Source organism: Mus caroli, chromosome 14, assembly GCF_900094665.2.
Source record: "Mus caroli chromosome 14, CAROLI_EIJ_v1.1, whole genome shotgun sequence".
Classification (NCBI taxonomy): Eukaryota; Metazoa; Chordata; class Mammalia; order Rodentia; family Muridae; genus Mus; species Mus caroli.
This window is the reverse complement of record NC_034583.1, coordinates 7,981,009-7,996,348: the sequence shown is the minus strand read 5'-3', so window position 1 is coordinate 7,996,348 and position 15,340 is coordinate 7,981,009. Positions and strand designations below refer to the sequence as shown.

The following is a 15,340-nucleotide window of genomic DNA, read 5'->3' as shown; positions in this document are numbered from 1 at the left end:
AAAAATAAAATAAAATAAAACATATAAAGAATATATATGTATATGTATAATATATGTATAGTATATATAGTATATGTATAGTATATGTATAGCATATATATATATATATATATATATATATATATACCTCCCTTCTCTTTCATTTTCTTCTCTTTTTTCACCTCCACTTCCTTTTCAGCTGAATAGTGACATATTTACTTCCAAGGGTTGTTGTTTTCCAGTGCATCATGGATAAATGAGTTCTGGCTCATTATTTACGACCCTGGAAGAAGCTGTGGTTTGCCTGTGCACCCCGTGTTTTGCTTAGTATCTTCTGTCTGGTGAGTACTTCAGCTGCCATCCATTTCTCTTGGCTGTCAACAATGCTGTTGCATGTCTCATTGAGGAGCCAAGGAATATCAAGGCCAAAGACATACTCATTTCTCATTGAAACAAATATCTCCTAAAGTGATTGAATTATCTCACACTCTGACCAGAAGTGAATGTATTTTTCTATACTTGGATCAACACTACACACTATCAAATTCTAATTATATCAATCTGTATTTTTTTCCTACTTTGTAGTTTTGAAGGCTAGTGAAATTATTAGGTTCTATTTTCATTGATGTTGGATAATTGCTTATATTTTTATTGACTTGCAAATGTTCTTTGCGTATCCTAAATTCTACTCCCTTTAAATTTTAAGTTAAAAGCATTATATACCTCTAGTTGATCTGTTACTTATCTTTGATTCAAAGCTACTTCTCACCACTAACACATAAAATAAGGTGACTCTAATTCCCACACCCTGCCAGACAGCCCTGAGATCCCTGCTACTGTCACACTGTGGTGAGATTAAGATTCCTGGGGGAAGGAGGTGTCTGTTCCAGATACTATCCTGTGGCATGGGTTGGCTTTAGGAAATAAAGAAAATGTCAAAATGAGACTGGTGTGCAAGGAATCTTCCTCTAAGATTTGCAAGCAATGGATTTCCCAGACAACTTCAGTCTGCAGTTAACTGCAGTCTGGGAATCAAGATTCTTCAATCTGTATCTAAGCTGACACTCAACTTTACTGACTCCCCTTTTACTCAGTAAAGTATCACTTAGCCCTTAGGCAAACAAGAGCAACTTAAAAACCAAGTAAATATCTTCTTTTAATTGTCCTTACTTATTGATTGGTGATAAGCAAGATCATGGCAACCCCAGTCACATCATATTATCTAGTTTTGCATAATTTTCTCTTAATACATTTTCCAGGTTAACTCCCTGTCAATCCTGTGCTTCTCATGCATTGACAGATGTGTCCAAATTTTTCAACTTTTTAATAAATATACATTATTGCACATTTCAGGTTAGCATGACATGCTATGTGTGTCTAAGGGATCGTATATACCTTTATTAGTCACAGTCACTGCCCTCCCTTTCTTTCCCATCACTTTCCAGACTATTCTTTAATAGCACTCTTACAAATAAGAATATTTTATAAAACAAGTTTGCCTAAAACACTAATGAATAATATAGACTCTGGGTACACACACACACATACACACACACACACACACACACACACACACACACACACCATATACTAGACATATACCAGACACTCCACTGTGATGGTTTGTATATTCTTGGACCAGGGAGTGGCACCATTTGGAGGTGTGGCCTGGTTGGAATGGGTGTGTCACTGTGGGTGTGGGCTTAAGACTCTCACCCCAGTTGCCTGGAAGTCAGTCTTCCACTAGTCATCCTTTGGATGAAGATGTAGAACTCTCAGCTCTGCGTGTGCCATGCCTGCCTGGATACTGCCATGCTCCCACCTTGATGATAATGGACTGAACCTCTGAACCTGTAAGCCAGCCCCAATTAAATGTTGTTTTTTATAAGACTTGCTTTGGTCATGGTGTCTGTTCACAGCAGTAAAACCCTGACTAAGACTCTCCTCATACACACCGCACACACGCAAACTCACAAACAACACACACACCACATACATATCATCCCCACATACAAACATACACATATCATACCACACACACACACACATACACTACATACCACACATACACACACACCATATACATACTACCACATACATCTACCGCCACATACCACATACACACACACCACACATAACACATATGCTACACAAACACACAGACTTACATACTGTGTCACACATATACCACACACACAACACACACACAGCATAAACACACACATATAACACATCACATACACACCACATGTACAATATATACACACAATATACAACACATACACACCACACACAACACATAAACATCATACATGCCACATACACAATATAACTCCCCACATACACCATCTCACACACACACACACATTTAGAAAGAGAGAGAAGAAATAGGTAAGGACAATCATCTATAATATGCTACCAATGTATTTCTTATAGCACAATATTATACATACATTGTTTGGTCTTCAAATTTAAAGATGTAATAAAATTATTCTTAGTAAAATAAAGGTTTAGAATTTTAACTTTATAATTCTTTATAGTTTCTTCTACTAAAAACAGAACAACAACAACAACAAAAGAAAGCAGTCAGGATAAAGTATCAACCAATTATTTTTCTGAGTTCTTCCTGCCAAGAGTCAGAAACTCTGAGATAAGCAGACAAAATAGCAATAGAGGAAGCAGGGCCTCCTGAACAAGGGGAAATAGACCTTTGTAAAGACCGGCCAGGAATGGGGGCAGGGAGTGGACGTGGCTGTGAGGACTGTAATGAATGAGGAGGCCTCTACTAGACATGGGACCCAGCTCCGGCACGATGGAAGGCACACATGACTAGATGCCTCCAAGCACAAGAATTTCACAAGCGACATCATCAGCCAGCTCTGGCCTGGTTGTGCAGTGTTATGAAAGATACAGTTAGTGTTCAGCAAGAAAGGAGGGCAGAAGCCACATGGACAGTGACAACGGCCTAGAGCTGCAGGCAGAGGCCTGTATTGAATGTTTTCTCTTCCAAGTAACAGCAGCTTTCAGGCAAGGCAAAGTATAAAGAGATCATAACTAAATTTGCAGTATAAATCATTTTCTTAAAACCAAACCTTACACCATATAAACTTAACCCACCCTTCAGAAAAAATGAATCCCTATGATGAACCGCACAGGCCCATGGTTGCTTGCATGTGTAGGAGCTCTGCTCTCACTGTTAAAGAGATGAAAACAGCAATTATCTAGACCCACACTTATTACACTCTTATCTCACCTTTGCCAGGCTAGCAGCATGGCAGTGAGGGTCCATGTGGTACTTTTGTGCATTTTAACAATACAACCATCTTACTTTGCATCTATGCTGACATTGTGACAGCCTTAAACTGTGAAAGTCTGTAACACTTTCCAAGGAAATTTAACGACTGGAGACACATAGCCTAAAATTACTGAAACTCCATCCACATTATCAGTGAAAACATTAAATAAACCAAACAAGATTAATTAAGGAGTAAAAGTGAAACTGCACGGAAGAGTAATTCCAAATAGCCTGTATATTAAAATAGAACATGCTGCTCAAGCACCCTACTCTTTCATAGGTTTGAAGCAGAGTCATCAAGCATCTGTGGCACTGCCTACACTTAGTGGATAATTTTATGGTTACTATTGGGCACTGGTCTTCCTTAATTGTCCTTACTAGAAATTAGAAACATATCCTTCTCATCCTACAGCATCATTACACATTCATGTCTCATGACATAATTTGGGGTTGGTGAGATGGCTCAATGGGTAAAGTCCCTTGCTCTTCAAGCCCAGTGATATGAGTTCAATCCCTTGTAACTGCCATTGAAGGAGACACCTGATACCACTCAGTGGCTCCCTGGCTTGTATGCATGTACCAGAGCAGGTATACATAAATCCAGACAGACTAATACAGGTAAAATAAATTCTAAAGATAATTTTTAACTTAAAGAAATTATGGAATAATTTCATTTCAACCAAACAAAGATAACTGTCTAGAAAAGTAACTGTGTCAGAGCAAAAAAAAGAAAAACTATGTCAAGTAAAAAAAAAGGTGGGGGGAGAATCTCCTGGCATTGGAGAGGTTGAGTTTTCAAATACCTATATAAAACTGTCATTATTTTTGGAGTAGTTATACATACTTTATAGCTTAAGTAATTAATAGTTTCAAGAAGGCAGAAAGGCAATTTTTGGAAAAACAGCCTAAATTTTTTGTTCATTTGGTGCCGTTGACCTGCAGCAGTGGTGAGCAAGTCAGTCAGAATTCTGCTGTGTGTCACAGTTCTCCCTGGAGGATCATTCAAGATACATTAGGCTCAACTTGTGTTAAGTAGTTATGTACTTAATATCAAAATGATCTGCTGGGGATTGCCATGATGTTTGGGACTGTGGAGAGTCACAGCAGGCAGGCTCTGGAACTGCCACCCTGCACTGACTTGTCCTCTCCTTCCTTAAGTGGTCCCTGGGCATTGGTGTGGCACTTTCCCAAGCAGGTGGAGAGGCAGCAAAGCTGAAGAGAAAGGGTAAGAGTGGTGAACTGACAAGCTCACTCACACTGGCCTTCAGGAAGGCCTAACAGCGGTCAGTTTGAGTTACCTGGTCTTGGTCTTGATCCTAGTCCAGCAATAAAGTCCCTGGAAAGAGAATCAGACAAGAGCCATTAGGAAAGTTCTACCTAATGATGAACAGTTACTGAGAATTACATTTTTCTGTATTCAGTAAAGAGAGAAATCAACATTTTGAATGTAGGATGGACTATCTAATGGTTAACAGATACACCTTGTTCTTCCAGGGATATATCTCACACACACACACACACACACACACACACACACACACACACACACAGAGAGAGAGAGAGAAATGTATATTTACATACATACGTATATATGTGTGTGTGTATGAACATCTATTATATATTTAAGTATATATATATATATGTATATATGTGTATATATAAGCAGACACACACACATATAATGAATGTGATTTGCAGAGTTTCATGTAGCTCAGGCTAGTCTCAAACTTGTCATGTAGCTAAATCTTGACTGGCTGTGATTTGTGCATTAAAACAACTAATATTAACTTTTTATGTCTTGTATTTTCCATGATTTGTCCTTGAAATGAAAAATAAAAACTAAACCCCATATATTTCTATGAGATGAAATTAATTTATATTGTAACAATTGCTCTCCCATAGAGTCTCCAGTGCTGTTAAAATCCTTCCTCCTTGTCTCAGAATTTTAGATTGTCTGATCATTTTAAAAGTCAGCCCCAGAGCCTTCTGCTGTGTGGCCTTCATCCTTATCAGGTACACTAATGAACAACCTTCCCTCTTACCCTTCTAAGTGGGATGTGAAGCCTATTTCTTAGTAGTTCTCTGCACCCTAACAGGCCACATGATGCCACAGGATCCAGCAGGTACCTGGTGAACACGAGTGAGGAGCATGGTGGGACTCTGCTCAGCAGCCCTGCATGTGCGGACTCTCAGAACGCTTGGCTGACAGTTGTCTTGCTCCAACTATTTGATTTAATCACAGATTTTCAGTACTCACTTGTAACTTGTACCTAAGTTATTATGCATAACACAGTTGGCATGCATTTACCAACCAGTCCAGTTTACCTGCTAGAAAAGTCCCTGAATCTCAGTCTCACAAATGATTTCTCCCCTTAATGCTTTCTACCTCCTTTTACCACTGACTTAAAACGTTCTAGGGAGACACATTTTCAAAAAGTAAAAAGGTGAGATTAATCTTGTATTTTATTTTACCAAATAGCCCCGAAATATTTTAAATGAATAATAATTATACTGTTTTACATTCAAAATGGGGTACCTCCATTGCACTTGACTGTTCAAGTCAACACATGTGCCTAGCTATCTGCATATTAAAATTTGCAGACCTTTCTATAGGAGGTGTTAGTCACCATCCTTACCCACTGCTTTAGCCAGGCTGCTGTATCTGAGCTGCTGTATCTGAGCTGCTATATCTGATACCTCACGGCTCTTATCACCTAGAAGTGAATTAAAATGCAACTTGTGGAAAACTTTTATTTGTGTTTATGTATGGTTTTGGAAGGCAGGTAATACACAAACTGAGTTAGCTGGATGGTCATTTCATTGTCCTAAAAGGTCTTTTATTTTAAATATTCCTATTAAGTGTCTATGCAAAAGGACACAGGACCTGTATCTTGCAACTATGCTCAGCTGCCCCAAGTTTTGAACTGCTTTCTAGAATTTTAGGTTGCTTTTTAGTAAGCTTTAAGGTGGAGGCTGGAAACATGGCTCATCACATAATGCTCCTGAAGAGGACTTAGGTTCCATTCCCAAAATATAAGACAGCTTACACGCTCCTATGACTCTAAGTTCCAGAAGATTCAGTACACTCTCCTGGTTTCAGTGGGCACATATAATCACAGATGCACATGAATACAGACACATATTAAAAATAAAATAAATCAAGTGAGACCAGTGGGAACCAGGGATGCAGGAATCTCTACCAGGTCAGTGGCATGGGTTTCTTCCAGTCTGAGCTGGTACCCTAAGCAGACCTTGAGTGCTAGATCTGCACCCAGTCACACAACACCCAGAGAAAGCTCAAATATCAGGTGTTCTAGCATGCCCATGGATCATAAAATCACAGGCTATCAGGAGCTTAGCCAGTACAGGATTTCAGGATCCCAAAGGCAGCTTGACTCCCAAGAGCTCTGATACATCCAGGATCTCAGGATCCCAGGATCCCAGAATCACAGGATCACAGAGACAGCTGTACTCTGAGGAGTTCTGACACAGCCATGATCACAGGAGGGACAGGCTCCAGTCACAGAGAGCAAGGGCAGGTAGCACAAGAGATAACCAGAAGGTGAGAGGCAAGTGCAAGAACATAAGCAACAAACACCAAGATTACTCGGCATCATCAGAACCCAGCCCTCCAAACATATCAAGTTCTGAATAGCCTGTCACACTGGAAAAGCAAGAATTGGATCTAAAATAACTTCTCATGATGATGATAGAGGAAATAAGGAAGGACATGAATAGCTCCCTTAAAAAATACAGAAGAACACAGGTAAACAGAAGCACTTAAAGAGGAAATATAAATAACCCTTAAAGAATTACAGGAAAACACAATCAAACAGGTGAAGAAACTGAACAAAATCATACAGAATCTAAAACTAGAAATAGAAACAATAAAGAAATCACAAAGGGAGACCACTCTAGAGTTAGAAAACATAGGAAAGTGATCAGGAATCATAGATGCAAGCATCACCAACAGAATACAAGAAATAGAAGAGAGAATCTCAGGTGCAGTAGATACCACAGAAAACATAGACACAAAAGTCAAAGAAAAGGCAAAAAGCTAAAAGCTCCTAACCCAAAACACCCTAGAAATCCAGGACACAATGAGAAAACCAAACCTAAGGATAATAGGTATAGAGGAGAGTGAAGATACCCAATATAAAGGGCAAGTAAATATCTTCAACAAAATTATACAAGAAAAATTCCCTAAACTAAACAAAGAGATGCTCATGAACATACAAGAAGCCTACAAAACTCCTAATAGACTAAACCAGAAAAGAAATTCCTCCTACCACATAATAATCAAATCACCAAATGCACGCAACAAAGAAAGAATATTAAGGGCAGTAAGGAAAAAAAGACAAGTAACATATAAAGGCAGACCTATCAGAATTACCCAGACTTCTCACCAGAGACTGTGAAACCCAGAAGATCCTGGGCAGATATCATAAAGACCCTAAAACAAATGCTAGCACAGGCTACTATACCCAGCAAAACTCTCAATTACCATAGATGGAGAGACCAAGATATTCCATGATAAAACCAAATCTTTCCATAAATCTAGCCCTACAAAGAATAATAGGTGGAAAACTACAACACAAGAAGGAAAACTACACCCTAGAAAAAGCACAAAAGTAAAATTCTTACAACAAAACAAAAAGAAGATAGCCATATAAACATAATTCTGCCTCTAACAACAAAAATAACAGGAAGCAACAATCAATTTTTCATAATATCTTTTAACATCAATGGACTCAATTCCCCAATAAAAACACATAGGCTAACAGACTGGATATGAAAACAGGACCCAGCATTTTGCTGCATACAGGAAACTCATATCAATGACAAAGACAGACAATACCTCAGAGTAAAAGGTTGGAAAACAATTTTCCAAGCAAATAGTCCCAAGAAACAAGCTGAAGTAGCCATTCTAATATGGAACAAAATAGACTTTCAACCAAAGGTTATCAAAAAAGATAAGGAAGGGCACTTTATACTCATCAAAGAAAACTCTACCAAGATGAACTCTTGATATTGAACATCTGTACTCCAAATGCAAGAGCATACACATTCATAAAAGAAACTTTACTAAAGCTCAAAGCACACATTACACTTCACACAATAATAGTGGGAGACTCTAATACCTCACTTTCAGTGATGAACAGATCATGGAAACAAACTAAACAGAGACACAGTGAAACTAACAGAAGTAATGAACAAAGTGGATTTAACAGATATTTATAGAAATCTTCATACTGAAACAACAGAATATACCTTCTTCTCAGCACCTCATTGTACCTTCTCCAAAACTGAACATATAATTAGTCACAAAACAGGATTCAACAAGATACAAGAATATTGAAATGATCCCACATATCCTATCAGATCACCACAGACAATGGTTGGTCTCCAATAACAACAAAAACAATGGAAAGCCCACACGGAAATAGAAGCTGAACATCTCTCTAATCAATGATAACTTGGTCAAGGAAGAAATAAAGAAATTAAAGACTTTAGAATTAATGAAAATGAAGACACATCTCATACCCAAACTTATGGGATACAATGAAATCAGTGCTAACAGGAAAACCTTCATAGCTCTGAATGCCTCCAAAAAGAAACAGGAGAGAGCATACAGGAGCAGCTTGACAGCACACCGGAAAGTTCTAAAACAAAAAGAAGCAAATGCACCCAAGAGGAGTTGACAACAGGAAGTAATCAAATGCAGGGCTAAAATCAACCAAGTAGAAACAAAAAGAACTATACAAGGAATCAACACACCCGGGAACTAGTTCTTTGAGAAAATCAACAAGATAGACTGTTTGCCAGACTAACTAGAGGCATTATCCAAATTAACAATATCAGAAATGAAAGGGGAGACATAACAACAGAAACTTAGAAAATTCAAAAAAAAATCAGATCCTATTATAAAAGCCTATACTCAAAAAAATGGATAATCTGCATGAAAAGGACAATTATCTAGGCAGATACCAGGTGCCAAAATTAAATCAGGGTCAAATAAAGCATCTAAACAGAGCCATAATCCCTAAAGAAATACAAGCAGTTATTAAAAGTCTCCCAATCAAGAAAAGCCCAGTACCAGATGGGTTTAGTGCAGAATTATATCAGGCCATCAAAGAGGACCTATTATCAATACTCTTCACACTATTCCACAAAATATAAACAGAGGGAACACTACCCAATTTATTCTATGAAGCTACAATTACTCTGATTACCTAAACCACACAGACCCAACAAAGAAAGAGAACTTCCGACCAATTCCCCTTATGAATATCAATGCAAAAATGCTCAATAAAATTCTCCTAAATGAAATCCAAGAAAACATCAAAACGATCAATCATTCACGATGATCAAATAGGCTTCATTCCAGGGATGCAGGAATGATTCAACATATAGAAATCCATAAAGGTTATCCACTATATAAATAAACTCAAACAAACAAACAAACAAAAAAACCACATGAACATTTCATTAGATGTTGAAAAAGCACTTGACAAAATTCACCATCCCTTCATGTTAAAAGTCTTAGAAAGATCAGGAATTCAAGGCCCTTACCTAAACAGAATAGAAGCAATATGCAGCAATCCAGTAGCCCACATCAAACTAAATGGAGAGAAACTTGAAGTAATCCCACTAAAATCAGGGACTAGACAAGTCTGTCCTCCCTCTCCCTATCTACTCAATATAGCACTCAAAGTCCTAGCTAGAGCAATTAGACAATAAAAGGAGTTCAAAGGGATACAAATTGGAAAGGAAGAAGTCAAAATATCACTATTTGCAGATGATAGTATACTTAAGTGACACCAAAAATTCTACAAGAGAACTCCTACAGCTAACAAACAACTTCAGCAAAGTGGCTGGACATAAAATTAAACAAATCCGTAGCCTTCCTCTGCTCAAAAAATAAACAGCTGAGAAAGAAATTAGGGAAAACATACCCTTCACAATAGTCACAAATAGAAAATACCTTGGTGTGACTCTAATCAAGCAAGTGAAAGATCTGTATGACAAGGACTTCAAGTCTCTGAAGAAAGAAACTTAAAGAATATCTCAGAAGATAGAAAGATCTCCCATGCTCATGGATTTGCAGGATTGATATAGTAAAAATGGCCATCTTACTGAAAGCAATCTGCAGATTCAATGTAATCCCTGTCAAAATTCCAACTCAATTCTTCACAGAATTAGAAAGAGCAATTTGCAAATTCATTTGGAATAACAAAAAACCCAGGATAACAAAAACTATTCTCTACAATAAAAGTACTTCTGGGGAATCACCACCCCTATCATCAAGAGCAAATAGTGATTAAAACAAAAACAAAAACAAAAAAACTGCATGGTATTGATACAGAGACAGGCAGGAAAATCAATGGAATAGAATTGAAGACCCAGAAATTAATCCACAGATCTATGTTCACTTGATCTTTGACAATAAAGCTAAAACCATTCATGGAAAAAAGACAGCGTTTTCAACTAATGGTGCTGGTTCAATTGAATGCTATCAGGTAGAAGAATGCAAATTGATCCATTCTTATCTCTTTGGACAAGGCTCAAGTCCAAATGGATCAAGACCTCCACATAAAACCAGAGACACTGAAAACAATAGAGGAAAAAGTAGGGAATAGCCTTGAGCACGTGGACATAGGGGAAATTTTCCTGAACAGAACACCAAGGGTTTAAGCTCTAAGATTAAGAATTGACAAAAGGGACCTCATAAAATTACATAGCTTCTGTAAGGCAAAGGACACTGTCAATAGGAGAAAAGGCAACCAACAGATTGGGAAACAATCTTAACCAATCCTAAATCTAATCGGGGACTAATATCCAATATATACAAAGAACTCAAGAATTTGGGGTACAGAGCTACACAATGACTTTTCCAGTGAGGAATACAGAATGGCTGAGAACCACCTAAAGAAATGTTCAACATCCTTAGTCAGCAGAAAAATGCAAATCAAAACAACCTTCAGATTCCTACTCAAACCAGTCAGAATGGCTAAGATCAAAATCTCAGGTGAAAGCAGACAAGGATGTGAGAAAGAGGAACACTCCTCCATTGCTGGTGGGATTGCAAGTTGGTACAACCACTCTGGAAATCAGACTAGTTGTTCCTCAGAAAATGGGACATAGCACCCAGTTATACCACTCCTGGGCATATACCCAGAAGATTCTCCAATATATAACAAGGACGCATGTTCCACTATGTTCATAGCAGCCTTATTTGTAATAGCCAGAAGCTGGAAAGAACCCAGATGTCTTTCAATAGAGGAATGGATATAGAAAATGTGATACATTTACATAATGGGGTACTACTCAGCTATTAAAAAACAATGAATTTATGACATTCTTAGGCAAATGGATGGAGCTAGAAAATATCCTGGGTGAGGTAACCCAATCACAAAAGAACACTCATGGTATGCACTCATTGATAAGTGGATATTAGCCCAGAAGTTTGTCATACCCAAGATATAATTTACAAACCACATGAAGCTTTAAGAAGGAAAACCATAGTGTGGGTGCTTCAGTCCTTCTTAGAAGGGGAACAATTATACTCACGGGAGCAAATACAGAAACAAAGTGTAGAGCAGAGATTGAAGCAGAGACTACCCGACTTGCTGCCCCATGGACAGTCACCAAACCCAGACACTGTTGTGGATTCCACAAAGTGATGGCTGACAGGAGCCTGATATAGCTGTCTCCTGAGGCTCTGCCAAAGTCTGACAAACACAGAGGCTCGCAGCCAACCACTGGACTGAGCACAGGGTCCCCAATGAAGGAGTTATAGAAAGGACTCAATGAAGGAACTGAAGGGGTTTCCAACCCCATAGGAAGAACAATATCAACCAACCAGACCTCCCCGGAGCTTCCAGGGACTAAACTACCAATCAAAGAGCATACATGGAGGGACCCATGGATCCAGCAGCATATATAGCAGAGGAAGGCCTTGTTGGTCATCAGTGGGCAGAGAGGCCCTTGGTCCTGTGAAGGCTGGATGCCTTAGGGTAGGTGAATCTGAGGGTGGGAAGGCAGAAGTTGGTGGGTAGTTGGGGGAACACCCTCATAAAAGCAGGGGGGATGTCATAGGGTGTTTCAGGGAGAACTGGGAAAGGGAATAACATTTGAAATGCAAATAAAATATCCCATTTAAAAAATAAGAATAAAATAAATCTTAAAAAAATAAGCATTCGGGAATGTTCACATAAACATCACACCCACACACAGACATACACACATAAACACAAACACACACACACACTGTTTCCTTGGAAACCTGTGCTACACACCAGTAATGAATTGAAACCATCCTCATAGTCTCAGGGCTTCTGAGGTTACTGTGCAATACAGAAGAAAAATTCTTAATTTCTTCAAAGATAAATCATCAGTCACAAAGATGGACAGTCACTTGTAACTCCAAAAAAGCATATATCCACTGTGAATGGAAGCCATGGTAATGCCCAGCAATAGATGGACAGATGGTGGAAGTGATACAGAGCCTGAAGAAAGTCTAGACTGAAGCACAGAGACTGCTTATGACCTATGGAGTGTTGTGATTCTAGATAATGATATTCCCGCAAGAGCTCAAGCTGTCCACAGGGATGGTTTACCATGGAGAAGCTTCAGGCATATTTTCTGATGAGAAGACGAAGCATATTGAAGAGCCCATCTAATGAAAGTTTTAAAATGGGCACAAATAGCTCCCAAAGCTGGTGATAGTAACAGTGTTTTAGAGGCTGAAAGGATACTGAAGGCCATGACCTCTACCTGTCCTTGGATTCAGTATGACCTGGTCCACAGCTTGTATGCCTTGAAGAGTCTGAAGTGATGACTGAAGATTTAGTCTATAAGTCTACCCACTCCAGTTGGCAGTAAGGCAGAGAATACAACCAAATTCCAGGGCTTTTAAAATAGATTTCATTCTGAACTGCAAGCACAGTGGGAATTGGTTTGGTAATTATTTTGTCAGAAAAGTGTGAATTACTTGGATAATTATTTTGTCATTAAAATCCAGGCCATGAAATAGACAATGCTCTAGAATTTTCTCTCAAGGAAATCCTTTAACTACATCATCAGAAATGAGAAGCTTGGCTTACAACACTAAGAACACATCCTGTGAGCTTACTGCAATCATAACATACAAATTAGCTAGAATTCTCAATATCCATCACTATGACAGCTGTGACATGGAATTTGATAGGGGTTGGGCTCTTGTGTTTAGTCAAGGTCTTCACCCACTGCAGTGTTAACAGAGCTGATAACACTGTGAGGAGGAGGGACCAGATTCCCACCTTCCCTTCAGATTGCACTGATAGTTGAAGACAAACAAGCAAAAAAGCAGGCAATCTTAGAACTGCCTTAGAAAAGGGACACTGCTCTCATAGCTGGATAGTACTGTTTATTTTCTGTGGCTAGGAAGACTGCTGGATGGTGACACTGGCTGAGGCCTGGTTGGTTTTGGTAGGCAGTGATGAAGCACACACATTTAATAAAAGCAAAATGAGACCCAGATTATTAATGAGAAGAGGACACAGAGTAGCGACACGTAGATGGTGAGATGGCTGCTGGGAGAGAAGGACCATGGATCTTGAGACAGTGAGAGAGCCCTTGTGGTCACATCAGTGATGCTGCATGGTCCTCTGCAGCCATCTCTCCCCATGAAAACTGGAGTCAGGAACACACCCTCTAATGAAATCATGCTCACAAAGAAGGAGTTCACTGCAAGAGTCTCTGACACTGCAAACATCAGATGTTTCAGAGCAGCCAGCCATCTACATCCTGTTGCCTTGGTAACAGAAGGGATGTAGGCATGGAGAAATCCCGTTGCCTAAGTTACAGAATTAAAAAAAAAAAAAAAAAAGTGGGCCTTAATCTATGGCTAACAGTAAATTAATTCAAGAAAGTGAACAAGATTTCAACCTTTTACAGTAAGAAACTCAGAAACTGCAATGAGATGATTCATCAATATACTAATACAAGCATCCAACAAACATCTGTGGATCAGCATCTGTATGCAACATACTGTACCAGGAGAGTAAAGGAAGAGCCCACACACAGTTCAGACTAAACCTGGCAGACTGTAATAAATGACCGTAACATGAGAAGATGATTCTTTTTTGAGATGGGGTTCTTGTTACATTGCCCAAGCTGGTCTTGAACTCATGGTTCCCACAAATCTTTCTGTTTCTATCTGTGTGGATCAAATTTGAGAATCCCTTGCCTCAGTATGCTCTCTGTTTTGTTTAAGCACAGCCACTCAGGATCTCCTCCTCACCTCATCACTAGGTGATGCTGGCTACAGAAAAGCCAAACGCATCTACAGGATTGACTTTCCTATTTATCTTTACTACAGAATGCAGTATCGTGGTCTTCCTTTATATTTAAATTTATCTTCTGGTTTCTACATATTTTAGAAGATTAATTCAACTTTTCACATTAATACACTAAGAAGCTGAGGAAAATCCTAAGCAAAGTAAATAAAAAAGAATGTTAGCTTTACTTAGTTCCTGTAAGAGAAATAGAAATTATACTTCAGAGTTCTCTGATTTTAACTCAGAGAAGCCATTAGTACCATCTGGAAAAGAGCAAAGAACGTTTTGATTTCTTTCCCTCTGCTTTGTGTGACAGGGTTGTTTGATCTGCCCCATTCTCAGCCCCGCCCTGGTCTGCCTTGTGCCAATTTGCCCAGTCTATACTGTAGCTGCCGTGAAAACTGTGCTTCCTGCTGGCTTGTCACACAGCATATCCCACTATGTGACACAGATACAGAAAAGGGCTTTAAGGACAGTTCTCAGCCACCCTGGAACAGGGTTTTGGATGTTTTGGCCACTTGTGTTCACTGATTCATAAGTACATGGTAAAGACATGACTACAGAGTCCCTGCATCTGGATGAACTTTTACCCACTAACTCTGATTTATATAATATGTTACAAAACACTTAACTAATTTTTAGATTTTATTTTTAAAAAATCCTCTCGAGAAAAGCACCGGGGCAGCTGGGGCGCAGGGTCTGCTGACACTCGCCAGCTACCCACAACACCCGCCACAGGATCTTA

The 15,340-nt window shown here is 38.9% G+C and overlaps 1 protein-coding gene across 1 annotated transcript in view; it reads right to left on the bottom strand.

Annotated features, from left to right (window-relative positions):
* Nek10 (NIMA related kinase 10) overlaps positions 1 to 15,340 on the bottom strand; it is a 197,853-nt gene that overhangs the window by 33,238 nt on the left and 149,275 nt on the right. Inside the window, 1 exon segment of the mRNA XM_021182541.2 lies at positions 4,573 to 4,610. Coding sequence (XP_021038200.1) covers positions 4,573 to 4,610 — 38 coding nt within the window.